Raw genomic sequence first — 20,793 nt, forward strand, 5'->3', positions numbered from 1 at the left:
AGTTAAAAGATTAAAACCAATAAAAAAATTTTTAAAAAGAGACTTTTTCATTTGATTCAATTGTATATGATGGATTATGCAGAAAAAAATGGGATTAGGCTGAAAGGTCTGTTGCTTTATTACATATTCAGGTTGTGTATCATGTTTTTAAAAAGTGACTCAGTAATAAGTAAGTAATTACTTTTAAAAATAACCAATCAGTAAAGTAATGGCATTACTTTCTTGGAGAAATAATCAGTAATTAGTAACTAAATACTATTTTCAAGTAACTTGACCAACACAGTTCTCCACAGTGAAAATGCAAACGTAAAACAGATTTTACCTTTTTTATGTAACTGTGGGAAAAAGAATAAGATCACATATACCAAAATGTCTAAAATCATTTTTTTAACACTGAGTATATTTTGCATGGTTTTGTAAAGTCTGGATCTCAGTAAAAATAATGATCTGATAGCGTTGGAACAGCTATTACTACATTAAAAACATTACAGGTTACTTGCTCTTCTATGAGGTGAAATCTAACAGATAGGTTTTTCAGTGTTCTACAAGGTTTTCCAACTGGAACTTAAATTTCATTTTCAAGAAGTGAACAAACATTAAATGTTAGAAAATATTTACCTCCCAAAGTTCAAAAAAGCAGCATTTCTGCAAGCAAGACCTAATCTTGATGTATAGTATTACCTTTTAACCCAATCTCTTAATGTAACACTACATTAACACTACTCATAGTTCCTTTCTTCTCTCTTTCTCCTCTTACCACCATCACCACCTACACACACACACAGCCAAACGAGTGTTTGCGGACTCTGATAAGCAGTCTATTGATTGGACTGAGGTAAGACAGTATATGCTGGTGAGAGTGTCAGGCAAGCAGAGGAGAAGGCACAGCTCTATCAAGGCTACTTGTCTGTGGAATCATGATTGGGGAAGACAGAGCAGAGATACACAGACCCACACACAGACGGGCATGCACTGCGATACTTGAAATCAAATGAGTTGTTTTTGTTTTGATATCTGAAAGGCCTACATTGGGTTCTCATCTCCCCCCATCCCTCATCTCATCCTAAATAAGGCTCATGGCCTGTCTGGTATGCTTCTGCTGCTGGTTTGCTTTGAAAGCAATGCTGAAGAGTCCAGAGTAAACTGAAGCTTGTAGCCTCTGTCACCAAAGGGCAATACTATTCAGTGTTTTTAGTAAATGCCTGAATCCTTTTTTAAATCTTTGCCATGCAGAGGCTGGTTCTGATGCTTTCCTGAAGATAGGGACCTAAACCTATCAAGTGAGAGACAGACATAAAAAGCATCTAGAAAACCTGTGTATAATTAAAAAGAAAGTTGTGTGTGCAAAATACTATGCTAACATTTATATCGCCAAAGTGATTTAAAGTGTAATAAAACTTTTTCAAACAGCATACAGGAACTAATTGTCTTCAATCACTCTGGAGTGAAAATAATCCAGTAATTCCAAGTAAGCTTGCCAATGGCATTGCAAACCTGAGCCATAAAAAATACTACCCAATGCCAAACAGAACTAATTAAATGTTGTTTATTGTTGCTGCCAGCAAGCCCACAGATAAACATATTAAGGTGAAAAGAAAAACACATCACCTGGGGAGGTCTTTATTTGTGCTGCCCTATTGCAAACCTGCAATCCAAAGTGAGGAAAGGGCATTATTCTTTCTGCCCTCATTTTATTTTGCAAAATCTTTGAAAGGTGCCTTTACCTCTTTTAAACTCTCAAACTCTTAGGATTGCAAACAAGCAAACTATATGTGGGCTAGAAAAGAGCAGCATTTCAACATCTTGTCTGAAAATTGTGTGGCGTCAAAGTGCCCAAATGCTTTCAATATATACAACCTTTTAACACTTTTAGCACACTATGTATCAAGTACATTAAAACTGGCTAGCACTACAGCATGCTCTCACTATTTCTGGACATCAACAGGCTCTCTAAGGCTCTCTATTTTCTGTGCTTAATTTTTCTCAGTATTTTTCTTACCATTCACTTTGGTCTCAGTCTCATCATTAACCATCTCCCTTTTTCAAAAGGTTGGCCAGCCCTCATCCTCCCCTCACTTGTCTTGTCTCATCTCTCACTGACCCCCTGTCTTATCCTCATCTAGTCTCTTTCCATCATTAAGAGGCACACTGTGTCTCCCTAGCAAAACTGTTAGCTCTGCCAAGGTAAGGCAATTAAAGCAACAACAAATTGGACAGACTGGGATGAACAGCACTGGAAATTGAGAGAGGGCTTGCAGCGGTGGTAACACAATGTGCTAATCATATGCAAACATAGTGCAACTGATGTTTCACTGTCTCATTACAAAACATCGAAAATACCTTTGACCAAACTACCCAATAAGAAATGAAGTGCTCCAGTATCTCTTATAAATCTGCCACCTATAAACAGCCATTACATATTATAGTAACAGTCAGGCCACCTCTATTTTAAGCAGAGACATTTTGAGTAGTAGCCATTTTTTGGCTCATTCTTTCTGATCTATTAAGGTTTCTCTCTTTACTGCAAAAGCCTGAATAACCTGACGGAAACATTTCTACTCTATTGTTAGCATGCCATTGAAATATTTGTGCGTGCAAAGCTATTTCTCTGTGGTAGATGTGCCCAAATCTTTGTCTTAATAAACTGCCTCTCATTTCTGAACTTGAATATGCTTAACTATTACATTATCACACTTGGTTACACACACACACACACACACACAATACACTGTGCCCTTTTAAACCAAACACATCCTAAGGAGACAGGGAGGTCAGCAGGTAACAAATGCTAGATTAAAGCATGTATGCTTGGGCTATGGACACATAAATCAATATTGTGTGTGTGTGTTTGTGGATAAATGTAGGTGTGCCTCTATGTATTTGCTAGGTTTGCCATTTTCCCCCTTTTTTAAAAGAACACATTCGCACGTGCGTGCATGTGTGTGTCTTTGTGTGTGCACAAAAGTGTAAGAGTGTGCATGCAGGTGTGTAGGGCTCCTAGATGTATGCATTCTAGCTGTGTGACAGAGCATATTATGATGAACAACTCGCCCAAGTGACTGATTGTGTCTCGCCACTGCCATAAATCACACACCCACTGCCCCCTTCAACCACCTCTAAACACACAAAACACACACACACACACACAAACTGAGACCCAAGAAGCCACATACAAACAGAACTTTTGTAGCATCCTACATCCCACCCTCGTCCCGGTCTTTCCATTCCACCTCTCACCCACATATACACACGCACTCACGTACACACTCTCTCACACAGACCTACAATTTTCTGTCTGACACGCTCTGCAAGCAAGGTTCAAGCATAGGGTTCAGCTTTTGACAGAGGCAAGAGCGATATGAGAACCCCGATAGCAGAGAGCACCAGTACACTGTTCCCTGTATACCCATGTGCGCCATTGTGCTCTCATATGAGAGGAGATAATAATGTTTGTGTATGTGTATATGTTTGTGCGAGCATTATTCTTCTTTCTGCGACTTACCAATGTGTTTGCCCTTCATGTGATAGTAGAAGGAGACGCAGTATGGGACTCTTCCTTTGGGGCCCTTGCTTGAGGTAATATTAAAAAGTGGCGATAGAAGAAGAGCCTTGTCACCCTGAGTACGTGGGCGTGATGCTTCAATATACATGTAGTAGCCTAGAGTCAACAAAAAAGATAAAGAGTAGAAATATTAATAATAATAATAAAAGGCTAATAAAACCCTCTAATGTAAATTATAGACTGTAGGTATTGGGATAACAACACATTTTTGGGAGGTTTGTGGTAACATAATGGGTCATAAGCTACTGCCAAGTTTCTGCTTTATTTTCTATGTGATAAAAATATCTTAACACATTTAATCACATGTTCCACAAGTAAATTAGACAAACTGAGGAAAAACAATCTAATTTTTTTCTTGGTCTTCCAAGTTGTTTGACATTTCATACACCTCCTCAAGTCCTAATGTTAACTTCAAACTCTAAATCAGCTTTGAGAGTTGAACATTTTAATGCATGAAATGATGTCAAAATAAACTATCTTCCACAGCAGTCCTTTATACAGGGAGTGCAGAATTATTAGGCAAATGAGTATTTTGTCCACATCATCCTCTTCATGCATGTTGTCTTACTCCAAGCTGTATAGGCTCGAAAGCCTACTACCAATTAAGCATATTAGGTGATGTGCATCTCTGTAATGAGAAGGGGTGTGGTCTAATGACATCAACACGCTATATCAGGTGTGCATAATTATTAGGCAACGTCCTTTCCTTTGGCAAAATGGGTCAAAAGAAGGACTTGACAGGCTCAGAAAAGTCAAAAATAGTGCGATATCTTGCAGAGGGATGCAGCAGTCTCAAAATTGCAAAGCTTCTGAAGCGTGATCATCGAACAATCAAGTGTTTCATTCAAAATAGTCAACAGGGTCACAAGAAGCGTGTGGAAAAACCAAGGCGCAAAATAACTGCCCATGAACTGAGAAAAGTCAAGCGTGCAGCTGCCAAGATGCCACTTGCCACCAGTTTGGCCATATTTCAGAGCTGCAACATCACTGGAGTGCCCAAAAGCACAAGGTGTGCAATACTCAGAGACATGGCCAAGGTAAGAAAGGCTGAAAGACGACCACCACTGAACTAGACACACAAGCTGAAACGTCAAGACTGGGCCAAGAAATATCTCAAGACTGATTTTTCTAAGGTTTTATGGACTGATGAAATGAGAGTGAGTCTTGATGGGCCAGATGGATGGGCCCGTGGCTGGATTGGTAATGGGCAGAGAGCTCCAGTCCGACTCAGACGCCAGCAAGGTGGAGGTGGAGTACTGGTTTGGGCTGGTATCATCAAAGATGAGCTTGTGGGGCCTTTTCGGGTTGAGGATGGAGTCAAGCTCAACTCCCAGTCCTACTGCCAGTTTCTGGAAGACACCTTCTTCAAGCAGTGGTACAGGAAGAAGTCTGCATCCTTCAAGAAAAACATGATTTTCATGCAGGACAATGCTCCATCACACGCGTCCAAGTACTCCACAGCGTGGCTGGCAAGAAAGGGTATAAAAGAAGAAAAACTAATGACATGGCCACCTTGTTCACCTGATCTGAACCCCATTGAGAACCTGTGGTCCATCATCAAATGTGAGATTTACAAGGAGGGAAAACAGTACACCTCTCTGAACAGTGTCTGGGAGGCTGTGGTTGCTGCTGCACGCAATGTTGATGGTGAACAGATCAAAACACTGACAGAATCCATGGATGGCAGGCTTTTGAGTGTCCTTGCAAAGAAAGGTGGCTATATTGGTCGCTGATTTGTTTTTGTTTTGTTTTTGAATGTCAGAAATGTATATTTGTGAATGTGGAGATGTTATATTGGTTTCACTGGTAAAAATAAATAATTGAAATGGGTATATATTTGTTTTTTGTTAAGTTGCCTAATAATTATGCACAGTAATAGTCACCTGCACACACAGATATCCCCCTAAAATAGCTAAAACTAAAAACAAACGAAAAACTACTTCCAAAAACATTCAGCTTTGATATTAATGAGTTTTTTGGGTTCATTGAGAACATGGTTGTTGTTCAATAATAAAATTATTCCTCAAAAATACAACTTGCCTAATAATTCTGCACTCCCTGTATGTTAATGTAGAACTACTCACTCTAAAGTTGAGACCTGACACTAATGTATTATCCCATATTTTATTTATAATTGCCGTGAAACACAACAGTGCGTGTACAACAACAACAACAGCAAAAAAGCACATTGTCTGAAGATGAATGATCTTGACTGTACATACACATTTGTTTTGTTTCTGTGCCTTTGAATTTACACTTCCACATTACATTTGTATTTCAGTTTAGATGAGTCATAGTTTTCTCACCCTCCTTTGTTCCACTGCGGTCAGTGTCTGGCCCAGTGTTCGCAGACCGCTTGGGATTCTGCGTCAGGTGATTTTGTCTCGTCCAGTCAAAGATATCACTCCGGTCTTGAGAGAAGCCACATATGCGCTCATCTTCAAAGCCACACACATGGTCTGAGGTGTGTGTGTTGTTACAAAAAAAAGAAGATAGAAAAACACATTAAATCACTGACATGTCAAGTGGGTGACATTACAAACTGTAGATGACATACAAGGCTGTTTCTTTTCTTTTTTTTCACCCACCTTCCCCAGGAAACAAATGGCAACATCTATAAAGGTCTATAATGACCTCTGCAATGTGCACTTCAAACCAGACAGCTAGGCAATTACTGACAAAGTGATAGGCACCACGTAGGAGGCACTGGTATACATATTATGTATAATTGAAAGTATGACTCTTACATTCTCAGACTAAAACTGTGTAAAACGATTAAAAAAAGGAAATTAAAAATACCTGGAATAATGAATTGCACTAAAGTAGGCATTAGATTCAAGTCTTCTCCTTTGTATTGACTGTGCAATTCAGTGAAAAAATGCTCACCTGATATTGTATAACACTACTACTCATCATGAAAATAAAAGCAGTATTAAATATTTAGTCATCCAGACATATGGCAATTACAAATGTTGTAAAATTTGTGGCTGTTCATCTAATTCTGTAGTTTTAAATAGCAGTGAGAGTCAAATACAATGTGCCAGTTTGGAAACTTAAAGGCTAAAGACAGGTTCTAGCAAAGTTCGTTGAATATGAAAAGTTCATATTGTTAGTGTACTAACGACTGCTTTGATTTATGTTTAAAATCAAACCAACAAAACAAGAAAACACTGGCATGTAGGGAATATACCATAATACTGACTCATTTTCAAAATAAAACTGCAGACGGGTGGTACAAGTGTATATGCCTCTGCTCTTATACATACTGTTGGGAGTGCTATGGTTCACCACACATTCATGGTACAGTTTGACATGCCTCAAACTGACCTTGTAAAGTGCAAGAAAGATTGAGACCAAGATTTCATTAAATCTATCTTGAACTGTGTGATATGAAAAAAACAAATGTTGTTGGACCAAAACACATTGTTGGAGCTTCACCTCAGCACACCTACACAGTTAATGTTAAATCAATCAACCAATATGTGATTGAAGTGCAGACATTCAGCTTTAATTCAAGTGGTTTTACAAAAAAAAAACAAAAAAAACAAAAACTAACAGGATTGTTTTTAATGCTTGGACGAAAATCCTTTCCTTTTCTCCCACAAGATGCTCTGCTAGGCCTTTACTGTAGCCACCTTCAGTTGCTTCTTGATTGTCGGTCATTCTGAATTCAATTTTGTATTTAATAATGAAGAAGTATGCTCTATTGGGTCCATCACGTGACTGCCCAATTTCTTTGCCTTGAGAAAGTAGTTTTCACATTATGCTTTGGGTCATTATCCATTTGCACTGAAGCATTATCGGGTCAGTTCTGCAGCATTTCGCTGAATCTGAGCAGAGAATATAGCCCTGCACACTTAAGAATTCATTCTGCTCCTTTTGTCAGCAGTCACATCATCAATAAAGACTAGTGTCCTGGTTCCACTGGCAGCCATACATGCCCTAACCTATGTCCGCTGCCTCCAACATGTTTGATGGATACTGTGGTATGCTTCTGATCATGAGTCGTTTTTCTCCTTTTCCATACTTTTCTCTTCACCATCCTTCTGGTACAAATTTGTAATTAGTCCAAAGAATTATTTTTTTTCGGCAGGCTCTTTTATGTGTTTTCCTTGTTGTAAACCATCTTATTTCCACTCCTGAAAATGTCTCTGATTTATAAACCTTGACAATAATATGTGTAACTCTTGAAAGTGTTCTTGAGTTGGTTGAATGTTTTTTAAGTTATTTTTTAACCATATAAATTCTGTCATCACACTTTGGAACTGTCTTCTGTGGTCTTTCAGGCTTTTTGCTTTTGCTGAGCTGGTACCACAATCTGGTACAATCTTGAAAAGAACGTACCAGATTGTGATATTGGCTACTCCAATAAAGTTCATTTTTACCATGCCTCTAATAGATTTATTTTGCTTTATGTTTTGTTTTGTTTTTTTAGCCAAATGATTCCATCCCTCACATGTGCTCTCTTTGGGTCTTATAATTAAAATGACTGTAAAAAGCTCTAAAATACAAATTAAATATTTGATTAAAGTCAAATATGATGTGTCCTTTATTAAAAACGACCATAACACTACGTGTCAGTCAACTGTTGAATTAAAGCTGCTACAGAGTTATGCAATTTCATTTTGACTGTTTTGTTTTTATTTCAGTTTTGATTCAGTAGATTCATTTAGTTTTAGTCATTTTAATTATTACTGAATGGAGCCTGCATATGTCAGAGGCAAAGATTTTGAAAAATCAGCACAGCTATTGTAATAAAAAGCAGCACTTTTTGAAAGCAGTTGATTCGCAGTCTTTTTGACATCCAAAATCTCAGTAAACGCACCCATCACAGCCTCATGTGGTAAGTTGTAATATCATTTTTACCAAACTAGCAGATTCTAAAACTGAGGCTATTTCCTCTGTATTTTCATTTTATTTTTGGTAGTTTTTTCACAAAATCATTTCCGCCAGCTTTAATTTTCTTAATAAGTTTTTATTTTATTTAACTAAAATGTTTTTTGCACATTTAGTTTTAGTTATTAGTTTAGTTTTAGTTAACTATAACAACCTTGGTCTGCACTTTATTCGAATATTGATTATTTGATTAAAAATCCACTGTGCAAGTGTGTAACGGCAAAACTACAATTTCTTTGTTCGACATATTTTGGACCTGACAGTAGAAGTACGAGTCTACCTTTCTTGTTTTTGAGTGCTCCTACTGGCTGTTGACACCTTGTGAATATAATCTATAAACACAATTAGGTAAAAGCTTTAATGAGATGCAGTTTCCCTGAACATTTAATCTTCTCTGAGCTATGTGATTCTTTTAATGTTTTCCCATTAATATGCTTTGAGAGACACTTTGATACTGTCACATAGATCATTAAGGACAAAAAAGATATTTTGAAGAACACCCCGAGTTTTGTCGTCGTTGATGTTAATGTCTCTTGTTAAGCAAGATAAAGAGCCTTCTTTCCGTGGTGTAGTCACCTTCATTAGCCCATCTGGAGAGCAATTATCAGAGACTCACTAAACAAATGAAAATTGAGCCAAGAGAGTATAACAACAGCCATCTAAAACCATCCAAGCTGACAGCATCAGTGAAAGCTTCCCGGACACACACAGTCCGCTGCAGATGCATATGGCTTGTGCTCTCCAAGAGGACGGCGTATGTGTGCCTCTTTGTTTCAGGGAGCTAATCTATTACTATTCACACCCTGCTCTAGTACATGCGCTCCTTTCAATTTACACTGTTGTTCTCGCAGTCTGTTCCAATCTGCTGTTGTTTTAATTGCCTCACCCTGATGGAGCCAACTGACACTCCTGCCAGAAAAATGCTGCGTGTCTCTTAATGAAGAAAATAGACAAGATGCAATTGACTGAGAAAAAGAGAGAGGGATGGTAAGAGAGAGGCAGGACCAGGATAGACGCTGGTGGAAAACTGTGACAGACAGAGGGGGCTAACAGAGAGAGAAAGGAACTAAAAATCTATGATGAGATGGAACATAGTTTTAATATAGCCTGATCAAGTTTAAAACATACAGAATGGCCCACATTTTGTATTTGAAATTTTTCAAGCCTAGCCAATCATATCATCATAACCGACCTGATATCCTTCTCCCATTGTCACCATTTCAAGACATTTAAAATTCTATAGAGCTTGTTTCACCCATCATTTTTTGTTACCCCATTATTTTCATCGCAACAATATGATTAAGGGTCATGAGTCACGGGGTCGCGTGTTGGGAACCTTTGCCTTGGCAGACTGGTGCTGACACTGCTTGGAGCAAACATGCTTATTTAAACCTTCATCAGAATTCAACATGCCTTCATCTCTTTACCACTCTGTCATAAATCAGGTTGAAAAAGAAAGTTAAAGGTGATCAAATGTACAAGAGCAAAGGATGGCAGTTGAGTCTCACCTGAAGGTCTTGGGTAAGTGTAGGCTGTAAAAAGAATTATGATAATATTGATTAGCACTCAAACATGAACATCCCATCAATTGATCTATGCTCTGTGTAAGTATATGGTTGGATTAAAAAAATATCTAATGACTGCAGACAAAGATCGAGGATTTTAAGAGAGACTCACGTTCTGAATACTGGATGATTCGACTGACATAGTCCCCAGTGCTGTAGGTGGTAATAGGGGCCAGCCGGACCTCGTAGGACAGAGGGATTTTCAGGTCTGATACTGCGTAGGACATCAGAACACCCTTTTCTGGTGTCTTACCCTTGAGGTCTATTTGTTTTGACAGCAGGTTTTGCTTGTTCTGCATTCGTACATAGGTACACAAACACATACACACAAATAGAAAAGATGAAGGCTTGTTAATGTGCAAATGTACTTGGTCAAAAGTGTAAAACAAACTGTACATACAATGATTTGACTGAGTAGGAGAAAGGGTAAAGGAGTCACATAAGGACGTGTCAGTGGTGTCAGGCATATTTCCCATTCCCCTTTCTTTCTTTTCATTTTGGGTTCGTTCATCTTTGGTCATACCCCAGCTCTATCACTTTACTTGGATGTCCTAAAATTTCGTCATTCAGAAGTCACTGGGAAAAAGCCACAACTCATTTAACAACTCCAGCTCATCTCGCATCTGGAGGATTTTCATGCAATCCTAGTCCTTACTAGTATAATAGTCATAATACCCCAGCACTTTCATTTAAATACACAAACAACATCAGACACAGGGTTGAAGTTTTTTTAGAGCAAAAAAAAAAAAAAAAATTAAAACATGGCAGCTCATTTTTTAACAACTCATTATCAAATCACATTAGTGTATGTTTTTATGTGAAATTACATATAGGGATAAACTTACCTTTCTGGGGTATATTCCCAACCAACATAGCTTAGGTATGTTTTCAGTCTACTTTATTTTCAAAATAAAGTATACAAGCTGCCTTCCTAAAATTGATTCTCTCTAAGAGCTTTAAAGGCCAGAAGAGGCTACATTAGTTTCGGTATATCAGTGGTCTCCCACATCAATTTTGATGTTTAAAAATACCTGTTGGTTAGTTTTAGTGCTCTGAGCAAGTTATGTGATTTCCACTTCTGTTTCCACAATAGGGACTCAATAGGTTTGTTTAATAGCAGCACTTTTCAATCATGCATGCTTTTAAATATAAATACAATCTTTAAACCCCCCCCCCCCCCAACTTCCAATAACTTATTTAGCTGTGTATCATGAAATATTAAAATGGTTAAGATATTGAGCTCAACCAATTGGCGTCTTCTCATTCTTTTAAAGTTAAGTCTTTTTTTTCCATTAAATAGAGCTATTGCTGTGTTATTCCACCCACGGAGAGAAGGATCCATTAGCTGTGTATCTGCCTCTGATCCCAGCTACTTAAAGACCTGACAGTGAGCTCAATCTAATGCATTAGGTCAGCCACTCCACCATAACAGCTTAGTACACCCACAGCATGCCATTATCAGGTAACACATGCAGCACAGAAGTGTGTGTATACTGCGGGTATTGTGTGTTTAAGTGTGCACATGGTTTTGTGTTTATGATAAATGTCTCCTGTACAGTTTTCTCAGATAGTCAGCAGCTGAAGTTTTGTGAACATCATATAATTACAGACACATTTTTTTTGATATTCAGCATGAATTTGGATTTAGGATCTCCTAGATATGACATTTCATACTTCTTGAGTGACACTGCGATAAAAATATATATATAGATTTATATAAAGGTATATCTATTAAAAATGCCCTTATAGGCTCAATTGCTGTTCTAATTTAACATTAAATCACTGGTGGATTTAGTTACTTTTGCTATAATTGCTATAGTACTCTATGCTCTGACATCCTCCCTCAAGTTAAGGTGTGCAGTTTTCATTGGATGTCTACATACTGACACAAATTCCAACTCTGCTAGACTGAGCTGACTCCTGCCTGGCCTGCCAAAAACTTTGTACAACTCCAATTACTGTGCGAGACCCCAATGGCAGCCACAGCCCAAGTGTGTGCTCAGCAACATGCTTGGTATCAAGTCCATCCTCACCAGACATTGTGCCATGATGGCAAACTTCTTTTCTCAGTGCCACTTTTGGTGTTTCCATTTCAGTTCTTCCAAAATGAAGTTTGCCCTTTTTGCCAGACATTGGCGATCCCTTTTGTAGCTCCACCAATAGAGACCATGAAAGCTAAATAACTGCTTACAGAAAAAAACAAACAAACAAAAAAAACCACTTCTTCCACTTAAATATTTTTAAGTATAAAATAGTATAAATTGTATCTAAAAACTGAACTGCTAAAAAACAAACAAACATCCAAACATCCAACATTCCTGTTGCAATGCAACTAACCAAAATACTTGAGACCATCAGTCCATGGCTGATATACAATGGACCTAATGATCCATTCACTAAAAACTCGAAGAAGGTAATTTTAAGTAAAAGCAATAATACAGCCTAATAAAGTTTTAGGCCAAAAATGGTTTACGGCTTCAATTTCTCCAAAAGCAACGAGTCTTGTCAAGTACTATAGGGCATGATATGAATATCATTTGTCCATTCTTTTGGTGCTGTTGTTGCTTATTATTTATTGTAATCAACTGCAACTCCAACTGCAGATGAGTGATTTCCTCAGATATTTGCTCCGTTGCTGGAGCATTTACACTATCATATGATGCAGAAGACTATGAATTGCACCCTTTTAGCACCAACTTATGCTCATATTGAGCCATAAAAAACATTTACACTCTGCTCACACATCGGATATGCATATTTATATGGAATACAGCAGGAAAGAAAAGTTATGCACATTTAAAATGTATAGAGTGTGTGTTAGCAAGAAGAGATGAGTGAATATCTGCCTGAGTTTTGGAAATATATTATCCTTTATTAATGAGTGGGCAGTGTGTATGTGTGTGTACACGTACATGCAGTGCGCTGGAGATTAATGATACTGAAAAACTATGAGGGGACTTTAACACACATGCACATACACTCTTTGGAACTAGGACCACTGGATCAATGAGGTGCTGAAGTGTGACTTAGAGAAGCCAGCTGCTCCTACCACAGGTTGAAGTCTGTTTCACCCTGCCTCTGTCTTTCTCTGCTTTCCTCAGCAGGACATATTGTCAGTGTCTCTATGCTTATTTGTGTGAGTCTATGTGACAGGCAAGGGGAAAGGGGTAAGAGTGCAACAAAATAGTACAAAGGGAACAACAGAATGAGACAGGAGTGGGACTGACATATTGCCTGCTGTACAGACACTTTCAGCCAAACAGCATTTTCATCTGTATTGCCATCGGACTTTTAATAAAGACACAACAAGACAAATATTGTGTAAAAGAGGGCAAGAGCAGGAGAACTTGTGCTATGAAATAGGACCATGGAGGCAGAGTGATCTGTAAATGACAGAAATGTGGACTGACAGCATACAGCGAGGCAGCCTTGTGCTAAGGTTAATTTTTCTATTATCGTCTGTTAATGGTTCTCTTTTATGACTGATCCAGCAATTTACTGATACTTGATGCATTTCTTTGCACTCTGTCTATTGAAAAGTTATGCTTACAAAGGCCTATGTGGTCTATCTGTGTGCAAACATACGTGTGTATCTGCCTTGTTGGGCTAGTTATGTACATAAATTATTCCTATATTTGATTTAATGTACAACTCTAATTCATCATGAATATTTTTCATCTCTCATATATATGGTAATGTGGACTGTGTGCTTGCACAGAGACACTTTGTGTGACTGTGTGTGGCTAAATCTTAGAGTGCAAGAACCTGAATAGTTATTATGTGAAGGCAGGTCAGCTACTAGCTGAACAACTTCAGTGATATAACACACACAACTTGGGTTTAGACTGGTCAATATAGAAAAGAGGTGAAGAATATTCAGACAGGAAAGGGATTTTTTGAATAAAAATGGATAAAAACAAACAAACAAAGAAATGGAAAGAATACAAATATAAATTATATTTGATTTCTGGCAATAGCTGAATTTGAGTAAGTCACTTTGTCACCAGAATCACACACTGAATTCGTGATTTTTACACTTTCTTTGGTTTCTTTTAGGCTTTAGCTTCATTTTTGTGTGTTGTTTGGTTTGATCTTGATGTTTTCTTAGGCTTAAGCAACATACACACTGAAAGAAATTCACAGCAATGAGCAAATCGCTTCCAGTGTATATGCAGGTTTAGGCACCAAAACCAGTCAATGTGGTTTAGGCAATAAAACGAGTTGGCTAGTGTGAGAGAGAGACTATTCGCTCTTTAAGTCTGATGTCATTAGCTGTTTCCAGGTCCTCTTCAGGTTCCAAAGTCAAACAAACACTGCAACATCACTGAGAGTTAAAAACTGTCTAAATTCTTTCATATTAAATAAAATGATGAGTGTGGCTGCTCTACCAGGTGTAACAATTAAGTTTAACATCCAGTCATCATGAGAAACAGGATTTATGAAGTTTAATGGACTTAGAAGTTAGAAGGGAGTTAGCTGACTAATTTCCATCTAAAGATGGCTAAAGAGGTTTCTTGGTTACCAGGTTGATATTTTCCTTACATTAGTTTTAAAATCATGCTGACTGTAAAAAAACAAAACAATGGGAGAATATGTGTAACGTTCCTGGTTTTGTATCTTCTTGAAAACGTGTATAACATGTTTTCTTAAAATGCAAACATGCTATACACTAACCAGCCTATTTTATTAAGAACATCTTTTCAAAAATATCTAATCAGCTAATGACATGTCAGCAACTCAGGTCACTGAGGAATGTAGATATGTTCAATATAACCTTAGAATCAGGGAGAAAGGCAATTGAAGTTATAGCAATAGGGACAGTAAGGCAACAGTAAATACAATAATGAATCTTTACAGCCAAGATATGCAGAAGAGCATCTGTGATTATACAACACAACCAATCTTTTTGGGTAATCTGTCTTTCACTAAACATGCTTCTGTGACTGGCTACCTCATCAGGGAGTGGGGGGGGGGGGGGAGGTATTGTCCAGCATTGTCCTTATCTTGGACAAGATCCGCCTCTCCAACACCACCTTAAAGGAGTCCAGCTCCATCCCCACAACACTACTGGCCTTGCAGATCAGTTTATTGAGTCTGTTGCCATATGTGACCCTCAACACGTGCATAGAATGGGACCAAAACCACAGAGGAATGTTTCCAGCACCCTATTGAATCTTTGCCCTAAATAATTAAGGGAGTTCTGAAGCAAGGTGTACCTAATAAACTGTCCAGTGAGTGTATGTAAGGACAGAAGTAAAAAAGTAGTTTCTGATTGGCAAGAGTTAATAAGGATATTCAAAAACATTCACCAAGGCCATGTTATTGCATACGAGGTTAATGGAAAGATGCGGTTAGAGTCAGTCAGGAAAAAGACCAGAGTTTTATAAATTTGATTTACAAGCCTACAGAAAAAAATCATAAAATGAAGAGAGAGCAAAGTGAAATAACAGAGTTCAATCAGCTAGCTTCAGTGTAAGCACACACAGTGAAATATTTCAGCACACAAGCAGTGAGAGACTCCAGTGTCAGCTAGTCATCGTTTGTACAGTTGGTAGAGGACTGTTTTGAGTGGATCAAAGGAGACTTCACCAACTCGACTTCTCAATCAATTGGAAACACCCGCGTTTCCATAGCTGTGGCAGCTGCAGACAACCACTGCCTTCATCCCTCTAAGTGGAGACCTCTCTATGTAATGCTCTCTCTGTGCTCTTCTTTCCTTTCCCCTTACTCCAACAGGTCACTGCAGATGGTGCACGTCCTGAACCTAGTGGTGCCTTTCTTCATGTAATCATTTATTTTTTGTTCTTCGCAGTAGTCAAGTGTTTGTTCAAAGGTACATTTTTAATCAATGGGATTTTTATCTGTAATATACAATAGCAGGAACTTTATTTTGCAATACATAATAAAGTGTCTTGAGCTGCCAATTGTCGCTAAATTGTTGATGGTTGAAATGAATTAAACTGAATTGAAAACTTCAACATAACTGCATGCAAATATATGCAACTAAAGCAAAGCAAAAGACTGATTCACTTTCTCTTAGAGTTAAAGACATGTTTACTAAGCAGCTTTCTGAATGTCCATTTCAAGTTTGATGACCAGCACGTTAAACCTTTCTTGTTCTTCCCAGTTGTTTATGTGTATTTCTAGATTTTGATAATGTGTAACTACTTTTCAGCAAAGAAATTCTACAAATTTGACCCTCTTGGGTTTGAATCATATTTATTTACATAACACATGAGTGCACATGCATCACAGAAGAATTCTGATGACATAAACCCTGAGCTTTCTGTGTGTGTGAGCTAGAGCTGGGCGATAGAACGATAACGATATGTATCGCGATATAACTTTTACTCGATAGAGAAATTAAGCTATCGCGATAGACCTCGCCGCTCTTGTCCTCTTAAAATAAAAAAATTAAAATTAAAAATTAAAAAAAAAGGTCAGCCAATCCAAACTAAGTAGCGCAGAGCCAAACCAATCACAGCCGCAGCGTCACGTCGCGTGACTTGTTACGTACAGCACAAGTGCCAAGCCGCACGTGTGTTTGTTTGGGAAGCAGCCAGCGGGTAATGGAGGAAATGAGTGTGCCGACTAGAAAAATCAACCGAGCGTGACCGAAGAGAAAACAGATGATGGTTCCAACGCCGGAGAGATTGTCGAACGGAAGAGCCATAGAAGTTCCGTAGTGTGAAGGTATTTCGGCTATTTCAAGTCTGACAAAAAACAGAGTAGCGTGCACTGTAAATTGTGCCGAAAGCAAGTCTGGAAATACAATAAACTGGTGCATGCGTCACACTGTGCGCCACGTTATTGTTTCAGTGAAATGAATTTCTACAATACTGTTACTGTTAATTCTACTCTCTGCAGTGTTTAAATGCTTACATATACACACAGTTACTGTCCCTCCACACATACGACTCTGTTCTGCTTCTATGCTGCAGCTTTGTTTACTTTTTCCCACCGAGGCTTCTAGACTTCTGATTGGCCAACATTTCTGCACGGTTAGGAATCTAGCGCCACCTGCTGCTTTGGCATGTTCATAGCAGCGTTTTCCTTCATTTCTGCCTTTATGTGTGGACGGGATTATTTTTTAAAACGAAAACGGAAAATCTCCGTTTTCAAAAATACCCGTGTACGTGTGGACGTAGCCTCAGTCTCTGACTGGAAGCGCTAATTCGTCATTCGGCTTTTGTCAGACTAAAGTAACTGTTAAAACTGTTTGAAAAGCTAAGCTATACAACAAGGAGAGATTGAGAATTTCCTTTTAGTTCTCAGTTTATTTGATATTGACAAAAGTTAGTCAGTTTTGTCTGTTCTTCTGTAAAACAAACTAAGATTTATTTTTAGAATTAATATTTTGTTCCTAAGTGGAATTGACAATTAAGTAGTCTGTTTCGTTTGTTCTATTTTGAAACTTAAACGCTTTAGCGGCTGCCTTTTGTGTAGTTTGCAATATTTGCCTTTATTTATCTGAAAAAGTCTCATGTTCCTTAAGTACATCTACCCTGTTGAACTTATTATGGGAAATAAATATTTAAATAAAAACAAGCTGCTGATTATTTCACATTTTACTTGTGAGCAACGGCACATTTAAATCTTACAAATATAGTTATTTGGCTTATATCGTGATAGATATCGTTATCGCCTGAAATGAAAAAAACATATCGTGATATGAAAAAATCTCATATCGCCCAGCTCTAGTGTGAGACAAAATAATATCAAAGCCTTGAGAAACAAAAGTAAATCAGCTGCTCTTGCTGTAAAAAGGTAAAATTATCACATATTAATTTATTATCTCTCGAGGAAACGTGGAGTGAGGACAGGCTTTTTAAAAAAAGGCCCTGTCAACACTGTTAATTCAAACACAGGGAAACCCCCTGCAGGGAGAATGAAACTAAATTAAGACGTGTAAGCAAGGATTTCATAGCCTGCCAATGAGTCTTGGTGTAAACCACATAAACTGCCATGCGAACACACACACACGCGCACACACACAAGGACATTCCTTGTTCAAACGAGTAAATATATTAATGCCAGTTATACAATATGAAATACATTCATATTCTTCAGGCATAAAACAGAATAAATCTGCATTAAATCTCATTTAAAACATACCTATTCACACATAATAAAAGAATCAAGCTGAAGCAAAAAGTATAAAAGTTATAGTCATGTAGTCAGATCTGCGATGAAGAGTGCTGTTCTACACGAACCGAGTCCTCTTGTATTCCCCTCTATACCTGCTTGTTTCTCATGAGACCCCCATATCATTTTGTAGGTGCTAAAAAGATAGAGTGCCAAGGCGTTAAAAGGATGAGCTGGAGAAAATGTTTCAGAAATAGATGGGTTGTGAAATTGAGATGGTATTACATTTGAATTTTCTCGTACTCTATTTAATAGTTGAGAGGGCCAGTGAGATTTGATGTTTTTCTTTAATTTGCATCGTATTTCTCTCCATTCGCACTCTTCCGTTCACTTTCTTGCTCACAACCTCCATGCCTTCCTTATTTTTCTGTCTCTTTTCACTCTCTAATGAACACATAAAAAAAAAAAATTCAGGTAAAAACCTTGAAATTCAATTAAAGCTTAACAACATTTAAGAAGTCCTAAACTGCCACTTAATGCAACTCATTATTTTAACACTGTCGGCATAAGAACTTGCAGCCACTATTTATCAGCGCTATTCCGCTTTCCATGGTTCACCCAACATCAAATGCCATTAGGTTTGCAGTTTACGGAGATGGAGAGAGAGAGAGAGAGAGAGAGAAAGAGAGAGAGAGAGAAAGAGGGAGAGAGCGAGACCGAGAGGGCTGGAAGGACTGAATGCAAAAGTGTGACCAAGGCACAAAGGGAGAAAGAAATGGGACGGACAGTAGGTAAGAGACTAAAGTGAAATAAGGATACATAGCAGAAAAGGCGAGGACAGCCAGGAGAGGTTGATGGAGAGGTTGATGAAACAAAGGAGGAAGAGTGAGTTTTCAGAGAGCTTAGGCATGCAATCTAATGTGCATCTTACGAAGACTAGTGCTCATTTTCTGTCTCCCAGAAGAGCCTTACTTAATAAGGTAAGCAGCCAAGTCTTGAAGCAGGAGGGGAATTAACTATTCATCCACACAAAAGCAAGCTGGCAGTCCTCACGTTCCCTCTGTTTAAGTGTCTCTCTCTCACACACATGCATGCACACCATACCCAACCCCAGCCAGTTGTGTATAATTCACCACTACCTTCATGTCTTCTGACAAAGGCCAGTAATATACGAGTAGATGCTTGAAACATAACAAGAACATGGCCTCAGGGTGCTCTACTATTGTGGACAGAGGTTCCTAATTTTAGATCATTGTCCTATTAGGGGCTCCGAAAGTACTGGATTTCGTCGAGGGTCAGTCATAAAGCCTACGAGTTTATGCAAACGTACATAAATGTGGTGTATCAGATCATGGTGAAAACATCACCTTGTTTTGGCTCAAAATTGAGTTGAAAGAAGTTAAGGTTTTAAAAGCTTCTTCAGTACACGCTTAATCTAATTTGTGACTGCAAGACTCATTTAACAACCTTCACGGGGTTCCAGAAATGTAGTGGCCTCAATAGAAAGTCAATCCTTTGAGGGCAAGCTAAAACATGAAAATGGATTAAAAAAATGCTAACTGTCTCTCGACTCATGTGGTTAAAAGATGGCATTCCTTTCATTGTGGAATTGGTAATAAACACATTAGTACTAGTCTGGCACTCAGATCCAGACAGCAAATTAAATATATGTGGCAAATCTAAAATAAAAAGTCCAGAAGGCTGATAAATCCTGCCTAGGAATTGCCTCAGAGTGATATATCACTGCAAGGAAACACAAGTGTGTTTAATACAAAACTTTTTTTTATAAAAAAACAAAAACAAACATACAATACAATCCTAAAAGTAAAGTTGAGTGCATGAGTGAAAGGAAATGAGTGGCTTTGACTGTCTACACATGTCTGACACTCTGACACTTCCCAAGCTCATAAAGCCCCATGTTTACTTAGAATGTAAACTTTCCTGCTTACAGTCCTGTGTGTATGCTTTTTATCTATACAAGCTGTCAGCTTTAGAGGTGATTTTTACAAAGGCAGGTGACCAAAGTTTGCCTTGGATAAAGTTAGACCAATCAAATCAGTATCATGAGTGCTTGATAAACAAAGTCAGTGAGTTGGTGTTTGTCAATCCACTGCACTTGCCTCTTGTCAAGATCTCACGAATGATACTATAAGATACTACACGCAGGATATGTGTGTAATGAGGCATGCAAATAGGCATACAGTACACACACACACACACACACACATATATATATATATATATATATATATATATATATATATATATACATACATACATACATATATATATATATATATATATATATATATATATATATATATATATATATATATATATATATATACATACATACATACATACATACATACATATATATATATATACATACATACATACATACATACATACATACATATATATATATATATATATATATATATATATATATATATATATATATATATATATATATATATATATATATATATATATAGATGGATTAAATATGGGGGAACTTTACCTTTCGAACATTAATCCAGTATCCTATGATGCGATCTGTGGCATCAGGTTCTTTTTGTGTCCACTGCAAATTGTAGGAATAGTTGTTTCCTTTCAGAATCCGGACAGGGTTGGGTGTATCAAAGTAAAACTCAGCATTGTATGGTTGTGCTGTATGACAGA

General features: G+C 37.8%; 1 protein-coding gene across 3 annotated transcripts in view; it reads right to left on the reverse strand.

Annotated features, from left to right (window-relative positions):
* Nucleotides 1-20,793, reverse strand: part of mdga1 (MAM domain containing glycosylphosphatidylinositol anchor 1) — a 216,138-nt gene that overhangs the window by 36,344 nt on the left and 159,001 nt on the right. For all 3 annotated transcript variants that reach the window (XM_085266885.1, XM_085266899.1, XM_085266889.1), the window contains 5 exons: nt 20,633-20,781; nt 10,136-10,316; nt 9,967-9,990; nt 5,869-6,021; nt 3,503-3,658 (listed from right to left, as the gene is read on the reverse strand). In XM_085266885.1, coding sequence (XP_085123011.1) covers nt 3,503-3,658; nt 5,869-6,021; nt 9,967-9,990; nt 10,136-10,316; nt 20,633-20,781 — 663 coding nt within the window. The remainder of the gene's footprint in view (nt 1-3,502; nt 3,659-5,868; nt 6,022-9,966; nt 9,991-10,135; nt 10,317-20,632; nt 20,782-20,793) is intronic.

The sequence above is a fragment of the Mchenga conophoros genome, linkage group LG1, assembly GCF_057382185.1.
Source record: "Mchenga conophoros isolate Kocher_MC1m ecotype Shallow Benthic linkage group LG1, M_conophoros_male_GT1.1, whole genome shotgun sequence".
NCBI lineage: Eukaryota > Metazoa > Chordata > Actinopteri > Cichliformes > Cichlidae > Mchenga > Mchenga conophoros.